This window comes from Arvicola amphibius, chromosome 17 (genome assembly GCF_903992535.2).
Source record: "Arvicola amphibius chromosome 17, mArvAmp1.2, whole genome shotgun sequence".
Taxonomy (NCBI): domain Eukaryota; kingdom Metazoa; phylum Chordata; class Mammalia; order Rodentia; family Cricetidae; genus Arvicola; species Arvicola amphibius.
The window spans coordinates 14,344,691-14,363,968 of record NC_052063.2 but is presented as its reverse complement, the minus strand read 5'-3'; the positions used below and the strand labels follow the sequence as shown (position 1 = coordinate 14,363,968).

At 43.9% G+C, this 19,278-nt stretch overlaps 1 protein-coding gene across 2 annotated transcripts in view; it reads right to left on the bottom strand.

Moving 5' to 3' along the window:
* Poc1b (POC1 centriolar protein B) overlaps positions 1 to 19,278 on the bottom strand; it is an 86,677-nt gene that overhangs the window by 10,137 nt on the left and 57,262 nt on the right. The window contains exon 10 of one of the 2 annotated variants that reach the window (XM_038314450.1): positions 17,468 to 17,548. The exons of the other annotated variant lie outside the window; for it this stretch is intronic. Coding sequence (XP_038170378.1) covers positions 17,468 to 17,548 — 81 coding nt within the window. The remainder of the gene's footprint in view (positions 1 to 17,467; positions 17,549 to 19,278) is intronic. 2 annotated transcript variants of the gene reach the window in all.

The following is a 19,278-nucleotide window of genomic DNA, read 5'->3' as shown; positions in this document are numbered from 1 at the left end:
TCGGCCCCTTGTTCTCGGCATTTTGATTGGCTGTGGTTTTCTATAATGGTCTCCGTTGCAAGGAGACATTTTATTGCTGAACGACTTTGCCAAGTTTTTAATTGGTTTATCTATCGTTTCCAATATAAATTTAAGCGCTCTCTATATTCTGGATACCGGTCCTGTGTTCTGTGTATAATGCACTATTACATTAGTCTGTTTTCATTTTTATCCTCTGAGTGTCTGTTTTCAGAGTGTCTATCTGTTTGGTTTTTTTAAAGATTTTTTTTCCCCTGAGGAACAAACTTGTCCCAAATTTGCGATCCTCCTGTTATGATTATCATGAGCCTGTTATGATCCAGGCACGGGCATCATGCCTGGTACCAAGTTTTTGTTTTTAATGTATCCAAGTTTATCAAACATTTCCTTTATTATTTGTCCATGTTTTCCTTTTAAGGAAATCCTTGCTACCCTGAATGTATAAACCTACTTTTCTCATTTCTTTTAGAGCTTTTAAGTCAGTATGGCTTTTCATATTAAATAAGTCTTTAATCTATCTGGTCCTGGTAGTTTTTGTGGTTAAAAGTCGGGACGTATTTTCCTTTTGACTTTTCAGACTGTCCAGGGACGAGTCCATCTTCACAGAAGTGTGAAGTCCACTCTTTCATGTGGCAGTTGTCCACACTGGATGGTGGGCTTCCGTGCTTCTAGTACAAAAAGCTCTTCTTTTCCTGCAACACCACCACACCGACAGCCTGCAAGTCTTTCCAACTTATTCTGGCAGTTTGGGCTCTTTAGTTTTGCCTGTTTACTTTAAAATTTACTTTTGAAGTTCCTTCAAAAATGTTACTGGTCCGATTATTAGAATTGCTTCATATTTACAAATTTATTTGGAAGGAATTGACAGCTACATTACATTGAACCTCCCTATCTATAAACATAATTACTCCTTAAAACATTAATTAGTCTAAAATTTCATGTTATCCAGACATAGTAGCTGTTGTAGAATAATCTTTTTGTACTTTGTAAATGTGTGTCTTTACCAAGGTGCCTTCTGATTGGTTTAATAAAGAGCTGAATAGCCAATAGCTAGGTAGGATGAGGTTAGGCCTTCTTGTCTTTGTAGTTGTTGGCGCCTCTCTCTCCCTCTCTCCTCTCTCTCTCTCTCTCTCTCTCTCTCTCTCTCTCTCTTTTGTTTGTTATGGTTTAGTTCTTATAGCTTCGACTTGAGTACCAGTGGCTTCAGGGACACCACCTTTTCTGTTCTCCGCTGTCTGTGGAATATTCCTTTACATGATGTGATTACATGTCACTGTGATTGGTTTAATAGAGAAGCTGACTGTCCAAGAGTTGGACAGGTAGAGGTTAGGTGGGACTGGCAGACAGAGAGGTGAGGAAGAGGGGGAGCCTCAGGAGTCACAAGGAGATGCAGAGGAAGCAGGAGATGAACTTGTCATACTGGAAAAAGTTACTGAGCCACGTGGCAGAGTGTAGATAAGAAATATGGGTTAATTTAGACTGTAAAAGTTAGCTAGTAACAAGCCTATTGCCGAGCACTTATAATTAATAATACGTCTCTGTGTAGTTATTTGGGAACTGGCTGGCGGGACAGAAAAGTCTGCCTACAACTGCGATTTCTCAGGGTTCACGCCTGTGCACCCCTGCCCACTCACCTCACACCCGTGCACGTCACTATTCTAACGACTCCCAGAAACCCAGCATCCTTCATTCGCACTAGTAGCCTCCCTTTGTACATTTCCCCGGCTTGGTTTACAGTGGTGCTCGCCAGCTGAGCTCTTTCTTCTCACGCCTTCCCATCAACTCTCTTCATCATTGCTTGTCTCTGTATGACGTCACCAAAACACCACTTCGGACGGCTACCAGGAATGTCTGCGGAGTTGGACAGAGACTCCTTCCCTGGCTTTTCAGACGTGTGGACTGACAACATTCTTTTGGAATGTTCTTCCCTGCTAGGCTGCCACGCTACCGGTTCCTGGTTTCTATGCTTCCCTCTGGTCTTTTCTCGCCTCCCTGGCAGGTTTATCCATTTTCATCAAGTTGTTTTATTAAAACATCTCAAGGCCCGCAATCAACTTCAAGTGTTAACACACTGCACATGTTTTAGTGAATGCAGTACTCACGCATGTTTTGAGGGCACAGCACTGACACACTTGTGCACAACTCGTATCAGATCAGGGTAGCTGTGTATTTGTCACCTTGGGGATCTATCACGTGTGCTACTGAACCCCTTTTTACTCTGTGTTCTCAGGAAGTCTTCTCTGAGCTTGTTGCTCCATTAACCACACAGATGCAGAACACTTACACACTCTGATTTCTATACTACCCTTTCCTTTAGGTTCCGTGTGTGTGTGTGTGTAAAATCTTGTATACTTGCTATGTATTAATACTACTGAATGATTCAGACACATCAAACTTAAGGTGTCCAAATGAAAACTTGGAAAATCCCTTGCTTCCCTGAATCAGTTTATCATTTTACACACTGGGAATCTAGAAATGATCATTGGCAACCACTCTCCTCTCTTCCAATCCATTCCAAACCTTATCCACTGTGTCTTGTATCTTTCAAATGAATTCCATTCTCTTGATCGCCACTAAAATGAGTTATTCTAGTTATCTTCATTTTTGTCTGGATTACTGACTTATGCCTCTAACTGGCGTTAATGCAGCCATTCAGCTACCGTGAAGATTATTTCCCCGTTGGAAAGGACAAGATGCATGTTTGGTCCCCACAGTCCTCTCCACTGTAACCTGCCCAGTCTCTGGGCTCTAGTCTGTCCTGGTTCTTAAACGGCACCAAGCAGGATGGGTCTCTGTATTAGCTCCTATTTTCCAGCTCTCTCACTTCAACTCCCTCTGAAGCTGAGGCCAGCACTTCTGGGACTCTAATGTGCACAAGTCTGGGGCTCTCATTAAAAGATGTGATCTGATTTGGTTAAATCTGGGGTGAAGCCTGAGACTGCATCTTTGCTAAGATCCCACAAGACGCTCAGGCCAACTCTCCAGCAGTCAATGTGGAGGAACAAGGCTTTAGCCCTCAGCTCTGGTGCCTCTCAGGAGGACTGTGTCTGCTCTCACCTCACAAACGCTAGCGGTCCAGAGTCATCTTCCTGTTAGTTCACGAGCTATTCCACGCTATCTTTCACTCACCGCTGTAACTCGGTCCCCAACCCCCTCGACCTAGTGCCTGGCTCATTTGTTTCTTGAGAGATGAACACCATCCACTGGAGCAGTCCCTGACGAAGGCTGAGTCACCTTCCTTCATGATGCTGACACCACAGGCTCATTGCCTTAAAGTGCACAGCCACAGGAATCCAGCTCATCTCTGGTTAACAGTCATGGTATTTTCTACCTCAGCTGAAATGTACTCATTTGGGTTTACAGAGCAATGGCCAGAGGCCTATTTGATTTGCGATGTATTGACATTTGATATTTCTATATATTGACTTTTCTCCTCTCACAGGCTGGTTGGCACTAGTCCACCAGCACTCCAGATTCTACTGGGCCGGGCACAGGAGACGCAGAAAAACAAGCAAACAAAAAAGAAAGAAAACAACAACAAAACAAATGCCAGTCACTACTGTCAGATCCAAATCTGTTCCTTAGTGGGCAGGGTGGCTCAGAGGAGGGCAGAGGCAGAAGGAACAGATACACATTGAGTACATCCTACCTTTGGCCACAACACACACACACACACACGATTAAAGGATTGCTTAAGCCAGGCGTGGTGGTGCATGCATCTAATACTGGCACGTAAAAGGCAGAGACAGGTGAATCTCTGTGAGTTCAAGGCCAGCCTGCCTGTTTTACCACAGCAAGTACCAGGCAGCCAAATCTATACAATGAGACTCTGCCTCAAATAACAACAAACATCTGTACAAATAAACAAAATAGACCCGATTTAAATAAAAACTGTTGCTTAAATTCTTACCAAAATTCATTTCCCCTTATATTTAGAAAAAGGACTGACTAAAAGGCCGAAGGAAAATGATGTGATAATAGCTGAGCAGAAAGGCCAGAGCTGTGCATAGCATAAGTTGCAGTAGGAGGATACCAGAGCTTAGTGTACCAAACACACAACAGTAAGAGGCAGTGTCCCTGTTGCCAAGAGAACCCTGCTTTGCCTGCAAAGAGGCGGTAATGCAAAAACTAAAACCAAGCCGGGCGGTGGTGGCGCACGCCTTTAATCCCAGCACTCGGGAGGCAGAGGCAGGCGGATCTCTGTGAGTTCGAGGCCAGCCTGGTCTACAAGAGCTAGTTCCAGGACAGGCTCTAAAAAAAGCTGCAGAGAAACCCTGTCTTGAACCCCCCACCCCAAAAAAAACCTAAAACCAAACAAGCAAATTCACAAACGTGTGCGCGGTTTGGATGTAAAGCCCACAACTGTCATTTCCTTTGACTAATAACCGAGTAAGAATAATCGTCACATTTAATATCCGAGAGGACAGCTCTTGGCACCGAATTAAATATATCACTGCATTATCTGAGAAAACATTGCTGGTCTCTAAAACTGGAAGTTTTAAATACGTTGTAGTGGGTTGTGGTTTACTTTGAAATGAAAATTAAAACAAATTCTTACAGTCTAACAATTCGGGAAACCTGTCGACATGTTCAATTAAAAGTACATTTGAACTGGAACTGGAGGGAGCACTTGCTGCTCTTCCAGAAGACCCAGGTTCAGTTCCCCACACCCACATGGTGGCTCATAACCAAACATAATTCTAGTTCCACAGGATCTGATGCCCTCTTCTGGCTGCCACAGGTATTACACACAACATACAGACAGACGAAACATCCATCCATACACATTAAAAAAAATCTTAAAAAATTTTAGACAAAATCTTATACGTTTGAACTTATGCAATTATGATGATGATGATGATGATGGTGGTGGTGGTGATGATGATGATGATGGTGACAGGGTTTCTCTGTAGCCCTGGATGTCCTGGAGCTCACTCTGTAGACCAGGCTGGCCTCGAACTCAAGAGTTCTGTTTCTTGAGTGCTGGGATTAAGGGCTTGAGTCACCACTGCCCAGAAAATTTACGTCATTTAATTGTGTTTCAGTGAGCTTGTTTTTCTCTGCATGGGATGCTCCTAACACATTCAGTGCCCAAGTGTTAAGACAGAACACCAGATGTAAATGACTGCTAGAAAAGTAAAGAACAAAATAAAATCTCTAATTCTGTTAATAGGGACCTGCAAGAAGGTTCAGTAAGGCGCTCGCTGCCAGGCCTCATGAGCTGAGCTTGATTCCCAGATTCATCTGGTGGGGGACAGAACCAATAGACTCCTACAAACTGTCCTCTGGACTCCATGCATGGGCACAGTGGATTGTGTTCACTCCAAAACACACACACACACACACACACACACACACACTCTCGCACGCACACACGCACACACGCACGCACGCACATGCACACGCACGCACGCATGAGCACACGTGCACAAATGTAAAAAATTAACATAGCATTAATATCAGCATGCAATGAACTGTACAAACATACATAGTTTTTTCTTAGAAGCACAAATCTGGAAGACTATATTTTTTTAGACAAATTCTTCTTTGACTGATATTCCAAGGCCCACAACTGTCTTTGTTTTATCTTAAGGATGAATTCACAGCTCTGCTAAAATAAGGAGTGATTTTAATTAGGCGTGACCTCGAAATTTTATAAATTATTACCCCCTATTGCAGATTTCCAATTTAGAGCGTCCTTTCGTCAACATTAGCAAGTGCCTGATGTTAGATGACATTTAGTAACCAGTTACTCATCGCGCCTCCTTTTCCACTAAGCTACAGTGGAGAAGCAGACTCTGTTAAACACTGCGAGGAAGGACGCTAAAACTAGGATTCTAAGCGACAATGCAGGTGGCCGAGGTCTTAACCGTCTGGGGAGTAAGGGACTCAGAGCTGAGACTCAGTCCAGCCCAGGCCTTGCTTGCCTTCTACGCCTCCTAGCTGTGTAACTCTGGGCAAATTGCCTCGCCTCTAAGACTGGTTTGTGTAATGAGAGAATCCATGCGGATGCGTAAGTAAGTAGGTAAATGCTAAGTAGTACACGGTGGCTATTTTTACGGGGACCACAGGAATGGGAGGAGGATACTCCTGAATCTGATGCAGGAAAGCTGTTAAATACCCGTCTATAATACTACATTCCTAGATGAGTGGCATAAGCTATTCGAGTTGGCAATTACTCTCAGATTATTTTATAAACCAAATGCTAAGCCAAGTAGTGCTCAGCAGGGTGTTTTCTGGGAACCGGCAGGATAATCCTCAAGTTTCCATCGTAGGTAAAGAGCCAGAAAGGACATTTTAAAGCTACAACAATTAAGGCATTGGAGAAGATCAAACGGGAAAACGAGACAGAAGGCCATTAAGGAAAAAAATATGTTTAGTGAATGTAATTCAAATAAGCAAAGAAACAGTGTGGACTGAGGACTATATTACTATATTTAAAATTTAAATATTTATTGTTAAAAATAAAACTTAAAATAAAAAATAAAAAAAAGAATAGCTAGAGCTATATAAATCCTTTCAGGGATTTCTGAAGAGAAACAAAACATAAAGATGAAATGATCATCTCCCAAATGTCAACACAGCTCTGGAGAGTCAAGACAAGTGACAAATGAGAACAGCATGTTTGTGGCTTCCAGCAAAAGGGCAATCGCTGGAATTAAGTGACCCAGAGATAAATTTTTTAAATGAACAGAACAATAGAAAAGTGAGAAAATTATACAAAAAGGCAGGCTAAGAAACACAGATGAACAGCAAGTCAAAGCTACACAAATCTCTAAACGTGAAATTAACTTGGCAATACTTCTTGTTTATCATAATAATCAGAAATAAACACACAGCTAGAAAGGTGGCTCGGCAGGTGAAGGCACCTGCCGCCCAGCCTGACGACCTGAGTGTATGTGAACCCGGAAGGCACAGGGTGGAAAGGCACTCTCTCCACTATAGCCATAGATTGCTATGCACACATGCATGTTCTGCCCTCCCATCAACGTGAGGGAGTCTGCTGGGACACGGAGGCTCCTAGGAATGTCAGAAGCGACAGCCACAGAGTATCACCGACATGACTTCCCAAATGAGAGTTGAACAAGGACAACAGCAATGGACACGTCAAAGTGGACATGAAGAGTTCGCGAGGCCTCAGGCGCACAGGAAGGACCACTGGCAGCTGAGGATGCTGAGACCAGGAAGAGCCGGTCCTCTCTAGTAGGAAAGAGCACACCAGCTAGGCGTGCGGCACCGGACGGTCATCCCTTCAAACACACAGACAAGTAACACGATATAGATGGCGAGGTAATATTTAGGAATACATATGTACACACAGTTATGAATGTGATAACAATTAGAAAAAGAAGAGGGGTATATGGGAGAGCTTAGAGGGAGGATGTGGGTGCTGGGAACAAACTCTGGTTTTCTCCTAACTGCTGCACCATCTCGCCAGCATCCAGAAAATCTAATATTACTACTGAGAGGAAGCATTTGTACAAATATTTTAGAATGAAGTCAATGCTCTGAAGCTCTTTTTAAAAGTTCCTATCCTCAGAACCAGATCCATCTTTGTTTTTTTTTAATATTTATTTATTTATTATGTATACAATATTCTGTCTGTGTGTATGCCTGCAGGCCAGAAGAGGGCACCAGACCTCATTACAGATGGTTGTGAGCCACCATGTAGTTGCTGGGAATTGAACTCAGGACCTTTGGAAGAGCAGGCAATGCTCTTAACCTCTGAGCCATCTCTCCAGCCCCAGATCCATCTTTGGAACTGTCTGTGAGGCAGGCTGGCCCTTGAGCAAACCGCAGTAGCCCATGCCAGCAGATTCTCCTTAGGCTGTGCAAAGGGAAACCATGAGATGGGGACCCCATGCCAGTGGGGTGGAGACCTGCTCTTCCTGTCAGTGCCCTCCTACCCCTAGTTCTTAGTGACCCTGGGCATTTCAGAGCCAGCTGGTCACTGCTACTGGAGGTCTATGTACCCCCAGTGTGTGTCCCCTAGCTCCTGAGCCTGGAGGACAAGGCCTCTTCTCCAAGTTTCTGGATTCTAACAACCTTACCCTCTTCCTGGAAGGCTATATCAAAGGGTGCACAGTGTCTGCTTCTGGTAAGGGACAGCATCGGTTTGTTGTCTGAAGGTACACACATGCCTTCTAATTATTTCAACTATCATTTATTCTTTTTAAACCATTTCTTTATAGAATACAAAAGCTGCTGTTTGTAGAAGCATATGCCACACAGTGATTAAAATCACATATTCTAAAGTCAAGTAGAAGTAAAAAAAAACAAAAAACAAAACCAAACCAAACCAAAACAACAACAACAACAACAAAAAAAACCCAGCCTTATTATTTGCTTGCTAACTAGATGGACTTGGGGCAAATTCCACCAATGAGGTTAGCATATGGGAGGCATGGAGAGAGAATTCTGACTGGATCAACACACCCTTCCCTGTTACAAAATTTAAACAACAACAACAACAACAACAAAACTCTTTTCATATGATGTCTGGAGGATTTTCACTTGAGACATGGAAAAATATAATTCTGTTCCTTATACTTCATTTTGAAACAGTTTCAAATTAGGGAACTGTTGTTATAAAAACAGTAACAGAGGACAATGAGGACAGGAATAACAATGTAGATTCTTTAATTTTGTTACAACTGTCATGTAGCTATATATCTACCCTGGTGAGTTTTTCCCCTAAATCTCCTGACAGTTGGTGGCACTGTGCCCTTTACCCCCACTCTGACAATGCTGTGTTCTAAAGAGCACACCATTCTCTATCATAACCATGGCACCACTATGAAAACCCGCGAACAACATTGTACTCTCATCGAAAACTCAGTCTACACTGAATTTTGCCAGTTTTCTCCCCTTGGGGGTGAGGTCAAACCCAGTCCTCAAGGCAGGCCACTGTCAGTAAGATGCTGTAGCAGTGTTCCATAGATTTCTCTACCCGACCAGGACCACATAGAGAACTGCATTACATTGCATTTAGTTGTGGTTAGACACAGAACCGGCACATAAGAGCCCCTCTGCTGACATACCGTCTCTCTATCTAGCGAGTATCTTTTAAAGGACATCTGTTTTACGTTCTTTTCTTGCTGATGGTGTCAGAAACAACGCTGAGGCAAGCACTCTTTCATAGAGATCTTTGTGTTTATATCTCGTCCATTCTTCAGGGTGACTTACTATATGTTATCCAGGGTCTCGCTGAACAGCATAAGCTGAAACAGTTATTTTAGCAGCAACAATTTAACGCAAGGGACTCCTTGCAGAGGTCTGGAAGTTTTGTCAAGACCAGAGAGGGCTAGGAGGGAAGTGGAGATAGCAAACACACTGATCAATGGCCTTTTAAAGGCTGGGGAACAAAGAAAGGGACTGGATTGTCACAGAAGATACTCAGAGGGCCCTTGGGAACTAAAACACTTCGTTCCTAAGGAGGGAAGAGGAATGCTCATTAAAAGGACATTTTGGAGAGGAAGAGGAAATGCCTGACATTCCTTCTCCATCCCCTCTTCTACTTAAAACAAACAGTAAAGAATTTAGCCACCATAAACACAGAAACCCACCAAAAATTTGCAGTGATTTGGAAAAAAGAAAGTTTAAAAGCGCATGGAAAATCGGAGTCTTATCTCACGTGAAGAAGAAAATACTTTAGGAATTAGGAAGAATGAAACTGAATTACTCTGAAACGTGTTAAATGTAAAAGCCAAATCGCATCAGCCTGAAGTCTAAGTAATGGGACTGGCTGTCTGGTTCAGCAACATGGCTCTTTATCTGTGTCTGAGGATGTACACTCATACGTTATGGTCCAGGTAGAACAGCGTCTGTGATGTCCGGCTGTCCCAAGAACAGAAGGAAACTTACAAGACACAAAACTAAGGGAGAGCTAGTGCTGGCCTGAAGAGCAAAGATCATGGGGTTGTGACTCTCTCGGAAGCCCCAAGATTTCATAGCCTGTAACTTCAGAAAGCGCCAAGGACTGACTGAGAAGTCTTCTTCAGCAAGCTCATTACTGCCTCCCTATAACTCACTGTCGAGGAAGGATCAGGGCCACTCATTTCACCACCTAAGCAGCTCCCGATACTCGGATCCTGATGGGCACAGTGCACAGGAGGGCTAAAAGGAAGGTCACTTTATCCCACAGCCCCACAGATGGCCTTGCATTCCTCTGGGTGGGCAGGAAGTTCTTCATGCTGACAGCCAGGGGAAGAGTGGTTCAGAGCCTACCCCAAGTCATTAATCTCCCATGAGAAGGCTCACTGCTGCTCTCGCATTCCTCCGGGTGCCTGTCCTCTCATCTCAGAGGATGTTGCTCTTCCCCAGGAAGAGGAAGGAACCAGTTGTCACTGGCCCTGTGGGCTGAGAGCTGCGGGCATTTTCCGCATGCCTTCGCCTCAGCTGTGGGAACTGGGGATGCAGCTTAGGTTCCCAGGCAGAGGGGGGCTGGTGCAGTCACGGGGGCAGAGTCACGGTTTAGAAACATGGTACCGCAGGAAGTTAGAGGCAGAACAAAGATCTGCAGCTTCAACACCTCCAGTGCCCAGAAATGTGCTATTTTCTGAAGGGAGCTGCAATAGTCATTCCCTCTGTGAGGCAGTCAATAGCATATCATAAAGAAACCTTTGGTAGAGTTTCCTGCTATAATATGAACACGCTTAACATAGAAAAAGAAACCTCTCTTGTCCTCAGGGGTAAAGAAACAGAACAACGTATTATCTAACCAGGACAATTTATATAAATTTGATTTCTACACAATTTTTGGTAAATTCATCTAATTTTCTTTCCCCATGACTTTGAACCATAAAGAAGCTCAAGTTAGCAAATTTTGTTTGGGGGGGGGGGGTTACACTTGAATAAAAACCTGGACTTACTGTTGTGATTTTTACTGAAGGGCAGATTCATGTAGGTGGAAAAAGACAATCTCGGTCAGCACCAGTTCCTTCCCAGAGAGATGAACTGAAGACTACGATACTGAGAGCTGTGTTCAGAAAACAGGATGCCACGTTCCTATAGCACAGTACACATTTCTGCTGTTGGAACTTTAAATGCAATCTCCGCGGACCCAGGGAAAGGCCGGTTTTGCATTTAAAACTTTGGTGGTTACCATAGCATGCGGCTGCTGTGTTCTTTAAGAGCGAGGGTCCAACTATTCAGACAGTTTCCCCATCTCTGGTTCTTCTCTTTTAAAGACTGGATCTGAGGAACTACAAGGTCTCTCTTTACTTCTGATAGGAGACCCGTGAAGATGCAGTTTTTCCTCATTTACCTTTGTTAAGCATGAACCTTCTATTTCTTCACTGCCTTTGACAATTTAATTATTTCACATATGTCAATTTTATAAAGGACTAATTTAAGGTATTTCTTAAATCTTTTAAAGATTTCTCTCTCCCTCTTTTGGTTTTTCGAGACAGGGTTTCTCTGTAGCTTTGAAGCCTATCCTGGAACTAGCTCTTGTAGACCAGGCTGGCCTCGAACTTACAGAGATCTGCCTGCCTGCCTCTGCCTCCCGAGTGCTAGGATTAAAGGCATGCGCCACCACTGCACGGCAAAATTTCTCTTTTATTTCTACTAAGTACCCTAGAACCTAACATTCAACATTGCTGTGTTATTTAATGCATTTACTATTGGATGAAATAAAGACCAAAAAGTCTTTAATGAAAGTTATATCGAGGGAGGCACCTGTTAAGAGTCCAGTAGTCACGTGTGTATTTCCTTCCAAAGCCTCAGTTCAGGAGTGGGACACACACACTGCAGGGCCACCGAGACAGTGGCTTAAAGATATACAAACCCGCCTGCTTACTATAACGCACTAGCACATCTGGGTTTAGAATTCGTATGTGCATCAGACAATGGTGGCACATGCTTTTAATCCCAGCACTTGGGAGGCAGGGAGAAGTGGATCTCTGTGAGTTCAAGGACAGCCTGGTCTACAGAGCGAGTCCCAGGACAGGCTCCAAAGCGACAGAGAAACCCTGTCTCAAACTCTCCCTTCCCCACTCCCCAAAATCGTATGTGTTAAACTTACAAATCAAACGCAGCATTAAAAGATGTTGCAAAGCTTAAAACCTCAAAAAGAACCTGACCTACTCCAATTGAAGAGAAGCTTGTGGGTAAACCCTGGAAGTTAGCACTGGAAGAGGGGAGGGCGCAGGAGGCTAATGTACCATGACTTACAGGTTCATCTGCATTTTTAAAATAATATTAAAGTATTTATCTTTATCTGTGAGGAGTTTACTCTGCATGTATGTCTCTAAAAAAGAGTGTTGGATGCCCTGGAACTGGAGTTACAGACAGTTGCTAGTTGCCATGTAGGTGAGTGCTGGGGATTGAACCTGGGTCCGCTGGAAGAGACAGTGAGTGCTCTTAGCCACTGGGCTGCCATCTCTCCAGCCAGCATGGGCATTTTAAGCTGTCAAAGTTATACATTTTAGTTTAAAGACATTTAAATTTGCAGACACCGTGTTCTTTCAAATAAGTCCTTCCAAATCTTTGCTTACATAAGTAGTTAGGAACTGAAATAACTCTGACCGAGTTACACAATGTTGTCTGGTAACCAGGATGTACTGTTGCCACAACACCGGAGGAAGTCTCCCGTCTCAAGTCTGCTCTCCCCGTGTCCACATGTGTGTCAATACAACATTGTTTTCTAGGTAGTATGCACCATCTGGTCCATGAAAGTGGGTACCCTTTCTCTTCCCTCGAATAGACTGATGTCAAATCTTTGTAAAAGAGAAGCCCATGTGCTTTGCTGAGAAATACGGCGCTAAATGACATTTGGCAGTGTATTTCCCAAAGTCACAGAGACAGCCGAGAATCTCCTTTCCCTGGTTCTAGAACCCACGACAAGAAACCCACAACTATTTTTCTCCTCATGGCTCTGTCAGAATGAGGCTGAGCAGAAGATATGCCCAGCTGCCCGGAGATCACTCAGGGCTGCACCTTACTGTTCTCTAGGAGAAGAGATAGGAGTCCCACAGCCGACATCCAATCTGTCAGGAAATCCTCTTGGCTCAGCCTTCAAAATGTCTTCAGAGCCCGGTCATCCATCAGCACCTCCCCTGAGCCGGCCTGTGTTAAGCCCCCACTGCCGAGGCTGACAGCTTCCTCCGTTTGCTAGTTACTGTCCGTGTTCTCATTGTTACTGCAGGACTTCCTTCCTCGGAGGGCACCAGCCATGTGACAGGTCTCTCTCTCTCCCCTCACCCCCCAGACAAGGTTTCTCTGTGTAACAGCCTGACTGCCCTAGAACTCACTTTGTAGACCAGGCTGGCCTCAACCTTACAGAGATCCCACTGCCTCTGCCTCCTGAGTGCTGGGGTTAAAGGTGTGCGCCACCACCTCCCGGCCTGCTGGGTATTTTGTTCACACTCTGCAGCCTCTTGCTACTTCCCAAAGCCTTTAGTGCTTTTCTTCACTTTTGTGATCCACTATCCCATAAACTTTATGTTTTTAATCCGAGACATGCCTGTTTCCCTGACGAGGGTATAAGATGGAGCTTTGCTGGGCAGATTTTAATTGATCGTTTTCTTCTCATTTCTTTAAAACCGAGAATGGGGAACAACACAGAACAGCTCCTCGATAAATATTTACTGAGCGACAGGGATGTATTCTATGGGTGCCCTGCCAGGAGTCGCCACATCTGCCATCTGCTGGGTAAGGCAATGCAAAGACCCAAACTAGCCAGGTGTGGAGGGAAAAGGTTGAGCAAGGCAAGAGGATCACAAGTTTAAGGTCACCCAGACTACAAAGCCACACCTCAGGAATGGAGGAAAGTGTGTGTGTGAGTGTGTGTGTATATGTGTATGTGTGCGTGTATGTGTGCGTGTATGTGTGAGTATGTTTGTGTATGTGTGTATATGTGTGTATGTGAGTGTGTATTTGTGTGAGTGTGCTTATGTGTGTGTATGTGTGTATATGTGTCTATGTGAATGTGTGTGCATGTGTGTGTGTGTGTGTGTGTGTGTATGTGCATGCATGCAAAGGATGCACACACAGGGAAGAGAGAAAGACAAATCCAGAAGTAGATTACTGTACATTTTATTACCATGGTGCAAATTTTCAAAAGTCTTGAAGGAATACACTAAATTTTGCTTTGCTTACTTGAAATATTCTAATTAAAAAATTGCTACCCATCTCTGCTCAGGGTAAGGGCTCATTTCGCCTGGAAAAGTCCTCTATTGTCACCTCAGGAGACTAAGAATCTCTTCTGGGATACTACCCTTACCAACATGTCCTTGAAAGCTCGCCATTCTTGACTTCAAGAACCCTGAAGCTGCCATTTGTTCCCTCCACCGAGAGCGGGTGCTGCTGCTGAGTTCGGAGATGCTTCTCCATGCGGCCCATCTTGATTTTGGCTAACAGTTTAAAACCCTGCTCATTTTGGCTTTTTTTCTCCCCTTACAATGTAACTTTAACTTCTCAGTTTATTATAAATAATTAATTTGACCTGAAACGCTGTCCTCAACTCTAAAAAAAGGCATGCACGTTCATTTACACTGCGCACAGTGGCTGGGATAAGGCTAAAGACACTGTCTCAGCTCTTTGAGAAGAATTCAGGGTTTGGAGACCAAAAGAACAACTGTTAGAGTTGTTGCCTGCATTTTGTTTATCTACCTGAAGGACAAACAATAAAGCTAACACATTAAAAACTAAAGACTATAATTTGCCTAAAGGTAACAAGTCTCTCTCTCTCTCTCTCCTCTCTCTCTCTCTCTCTGTGTGTGTGTGTGTGTGTGTGTGTGTGTGCACGTACTGGCACATCTGTAGGTGGAATTATGTAGGTAAATGTGGAAATCAGCGGCCAAATTCAGGAAGGCACCCACTGTGGATTTTGAGAAGCCAGACTGGCCTTGCTAACTAGGCTAGACCCTGTGGTCAGTGAGCTCAGCAGACCCACAAATCCAGCCTCTCCTCGTCCGGGATTACTAGCTCTCTCCATCAAGCCCAGTTCATACAAGATTCTGGGAACACAGACCTTCCTGCTTACATGGCCTGCACTTTACAGAGTGTCCGATCCAACGTCTATAACAAGAGTGGTGAAGAGGACCTGGGACACCCTGCATAGCTACAGCACACATAGCAAATGCTAAGGGTTTCTCTGTGTAGTGTTGGAACCTGTCCTGGAACTTGTTCTGCAGACCAGGCTGACTTTGAACCCACAGAGATCTGCCTGCCTCTGCCCCAGAGTGCTGAGATTAAATTAAAGGTGTGACTCACCACCCGGCTTTTTTCTTTCTTTCTTTATTCATTCATTCATTCATTCATTTATTTTTGCCTTAGTGCAATCTCGTCCCATGTTAGGAATGGAATCCAGGAGTGTGAGCGTGCTAGCCAAACCTCAACTATACCCCAATTATCCCGAACTCAGTGCTCGATGGCAGAACTTGGTCTACGTTTATGAAAATACTAGGATTCAAACCAGAAACCTGCAGAAAAGATTCTTTAAAAAGATTCTATATTCTTATTATATAGAAAACTACATAATAAGCGACTTGATATAATCAAAATAAAGATTAAAGCATTTGAGAAGATCAACATTTTAAAACCATGTCTATATAATAGCCAGCACCAGCCTTTTGCAGAGAGACATTAATTTATTTATTTATTTATTTATTTAGGGACAACCAAGCTTTAAAAATATAGCTCGGTGACATCTTATTTTGACCCCCAAATAACATATCAAAATTTCTGCCAGGCATTGGAGTCAGAGTGTAAACCATGAAGACACCAATAGTTACACTGCACGCCTTAATTCTCCTCCATAGGAAGACCTGGAGGACAGCCAAGTCTCTCTTTAGTGTGCCTCCCATGTGCTAGGCCACTGCCTGCTGACACGTGCCAGCCCTTCAACTTCTGGCATGGTGTCTTACTACGTAACTCATGGTGGCCTGAAACGCAAAGCCCCCTGCCTCCCAGATCCTAAGATGAGAGGCACATGCCGCAGGGTTTGGCCTCCCTGCTTCTCAAACCAGCTACCTGGAAGGTGTCTGAAGAGCGAGGCTACTGATGTGAGAGTGGCTTTCTTACAAAAATCCAGGGTCACATAATCCAGGCTAAGGTTTCCTTCTTGTGGGTGATGTAGTATCCAATCCTATTTGCGTTTTATAACAGCTGTCAAACTGTCACGTTTCTTACCCAGAGCCCCTTTTCAAAATCTCACAGACACCTTGCCAAATAATTGATGCCGGTACCGCTGGGTTCTCTCCAAGGGACAGACATCCTTTGCCCTAGCTGGTAACAGGCTCATCTTTCATAGCCAGCTTGGGAATGCTGGGAGCCCTCAAGCCATGAGCTTTTGCAATGGTTAAAGAGTGCTGGCAAGGAACCAGAGTCACCATAAGTACAACCAACACTTTTAATGATCTGAGAGAGTTTTTCGGTCAGGAAAACCAACACTGCTGGATAAGCCACAACCTAACTATAGGATGAAACACTCAGCTCACTGGAATGTATATGTCATAGGTCAATGACATATGCTGGGACAAATTCATTGAAGACTCACTACAGGGAAAGCATTGTGACTAATTTTAGACAGCTAGTTAATGCTTAATTTGACAAGTTATTCATCCATGCAGAAATGCTGATGGGTTCTACACATGAGCACTTTAAGTGCCCACACCAGCTTCACCAGCTGACCCGGGGCTTTCTCTCTGGTAGTGAGCTCCTGGCTGCCACCATGTGGCTGATACCACAACGTCTCATGAGAAAATGGCCTCTGCTGGGCTTTAGTGCCAAGAGCACACTTTGTAACCGGAGTGCTTCCCGGCATAGGCGGAACTCCTCCGCAGTCCATACCATTCTGGGCATCCACGCCAGCCGCTACGTCAGGTTGTGCTTCTTTACAATCTTACCTAGGGTATGGAATTAACCTAGCGTTGTTCCTGTTCTCATCCCAGGACTTGTGCAATCAGCAGGGTGACCCATGATTAATGCGGCAGAATGGGCAGACTCAGAAGGTGAAAGGCTCATGTTAATTTAAAGCCTTCGGACATTCAGTGTGTACACTAGCGGATAATTTTTAGAAACAAAGTTGCAAGTATTAGGGATCCTTTCCATTAAGAGATTAACAAAAACAAAGGGAAGGAACTGCCTGCTGTCCTTAGAGCTTCTAAAGACAAGTCTAGATGGCAAGCATCTCTGCAAGACTTTGGACAAAGCAGGCAGTCCGTCCTGCGGCAGCAGTGTAATATACGAGGGGCAGGAACGGGGTAGGGGTGGGGAGCGGGGAGCCAGGAGAGTCAATTAGACTGAGTTTAAGGTTTTCAAAGGAAAAGCTGTTCTGGAATGGTTGCTGCTCCCCCTCGTGGCTGTTTAGAAACCTACAAGTGACTTGTGCTAAGCCTTGCTATGCTGGAATGTTAGGCTGCTGTTACTCAACTCACACACTTCTTAAGGAAATCGATTGTGATAAGTAATTTAACACTGCCGAAGTTAAAGAAAAAGGACTTACTGTGGTAGAATCGAAAGAAAGAACATCCACGACAGGGGGAGAGGAACTCTGCAAATCCATCACCTCAAGTTTTGGATTAATCTGTGTGCATACATAAAATAAGTTAATGCGATATCGTCTATCATAAGAAACCAAATACTATTTGTAAAAAAAAAATCAGATAGTATTCCTAATATATTCTAACAGGGCAGTGGTAGCGCACACCTTTAATCCCAGCACTCGGGAGGGAGAGACAAGCAGATCTCTGTGAGTTCAAGGCCAGTCTGGTCTACAAGAGCTAGTTCTAGGACAGGCACCAAAGCTACAGAGAAACCTTGTCTCAACACACACACACACACACACACACACACACACACATTCTAGAAATAAAGCATATATTATTCATTGACAAGCACACAACTATTGGCAAAAATGAATCCACTAGGCCTACTAATGTAAAAGAGATTGATTATGTTGAACATATGCCAGAAGCAGTTATTTTCAAATTATAAAAGCAATGTAATTCACCTACAGGGGAATACTAAAGTAGAAAGACCCACCTCAAGAGATGCAGAAAAAAATCCTAGCCAGTACATTAAAAAAAGAAAAAGAAAGAAAATGTTAAAATGTAAGAATCAGAGGAAGGGACAAGCTTCCATTCAAAACTGGGTGATTGTCTGTTGAGAGATAACCAGACTCTACGCCGTTGGCCCCGCTAAGGGGACCGAAGAACACTGCTCTCCCCATCCAACACACAAACCCAAATGCATTTCAGCATGAAGTTAAGACATGGACACATCAAATACTATAAAACTGAAGAAAATTCACCAGGAATTCACAGGAAAGCCTAACACTTGTGTTGACGTTAAAGAAGTCTCAAGTATACAGACAGCAGTGCCACAGACAGTTCAGAAGCAAGGCGCACTACAGTTGAGAAAATAACACAGTAAGACACGGTGGCTACATTAGTTAAAAGACAGGGGTGACAGACAGTTCTAAACACTGACTAGGTCCATGGATCCCTGCTAGGAAGGGAAGGCAGGGCTAAGTAGAACCCAAATGTGATGTCAGACTCTAGAATACACCAGGATAAACACGTTAGATCTTTATTATAACCAGAGGCAGACGATGGTGTCCGGAAAACTGCAAAAGCAAAGTACAAGGCGGGGGGGATGAGTCTGTGATCACACCTGATGTGGGGGATCACAAGGAATACTGTAAAATTAACACCCAGAAATGGAACAGAGGAGGTATTATGATATCTAATATAAAAGGGGCAATAACTAAAATCTCTATTAAAAGCTTATACATGGAAATGCAGAAAGCAGAAAGCCCATGGCAAAAATCTACAGGAGTGAAAACCTAAGGGCTGATGACTATATGAAGAGGAGCTCGGCAGCCTTAGCCACGAGAAAAGTGAAAATTAAACTAACACCACGGGAAAAACCAGAGAGCTTGGCGTGTTAGCAGTGCTCAGCGCTATGTAACAGACGAACCATGAACTACACCGTGCGGAATGCCTGTAACGCGGGATGCCTGTAACGCAGGATGCCTGTAACGCAGGATGCCTGTAACGCGGAATGCCCGTATCACGACGTCACTGACGTCCACGCAGCTCTGCACAACATACAAACGTAGCACCTCGTGTTACACACGCATCTCAAGGTTTCTATATCAAATGAAAAGACTGGTCACAGAAAAAATACTCAGTACAATCCAGTGGACCCCAAAGTTCCCGACCATTCAAAACACAACAATATTTAAATAGAGATTTGGAAATATGTATGCAGTAAGATTACAGAGAAAATGGAATGATTTTCTGAACCGATGAC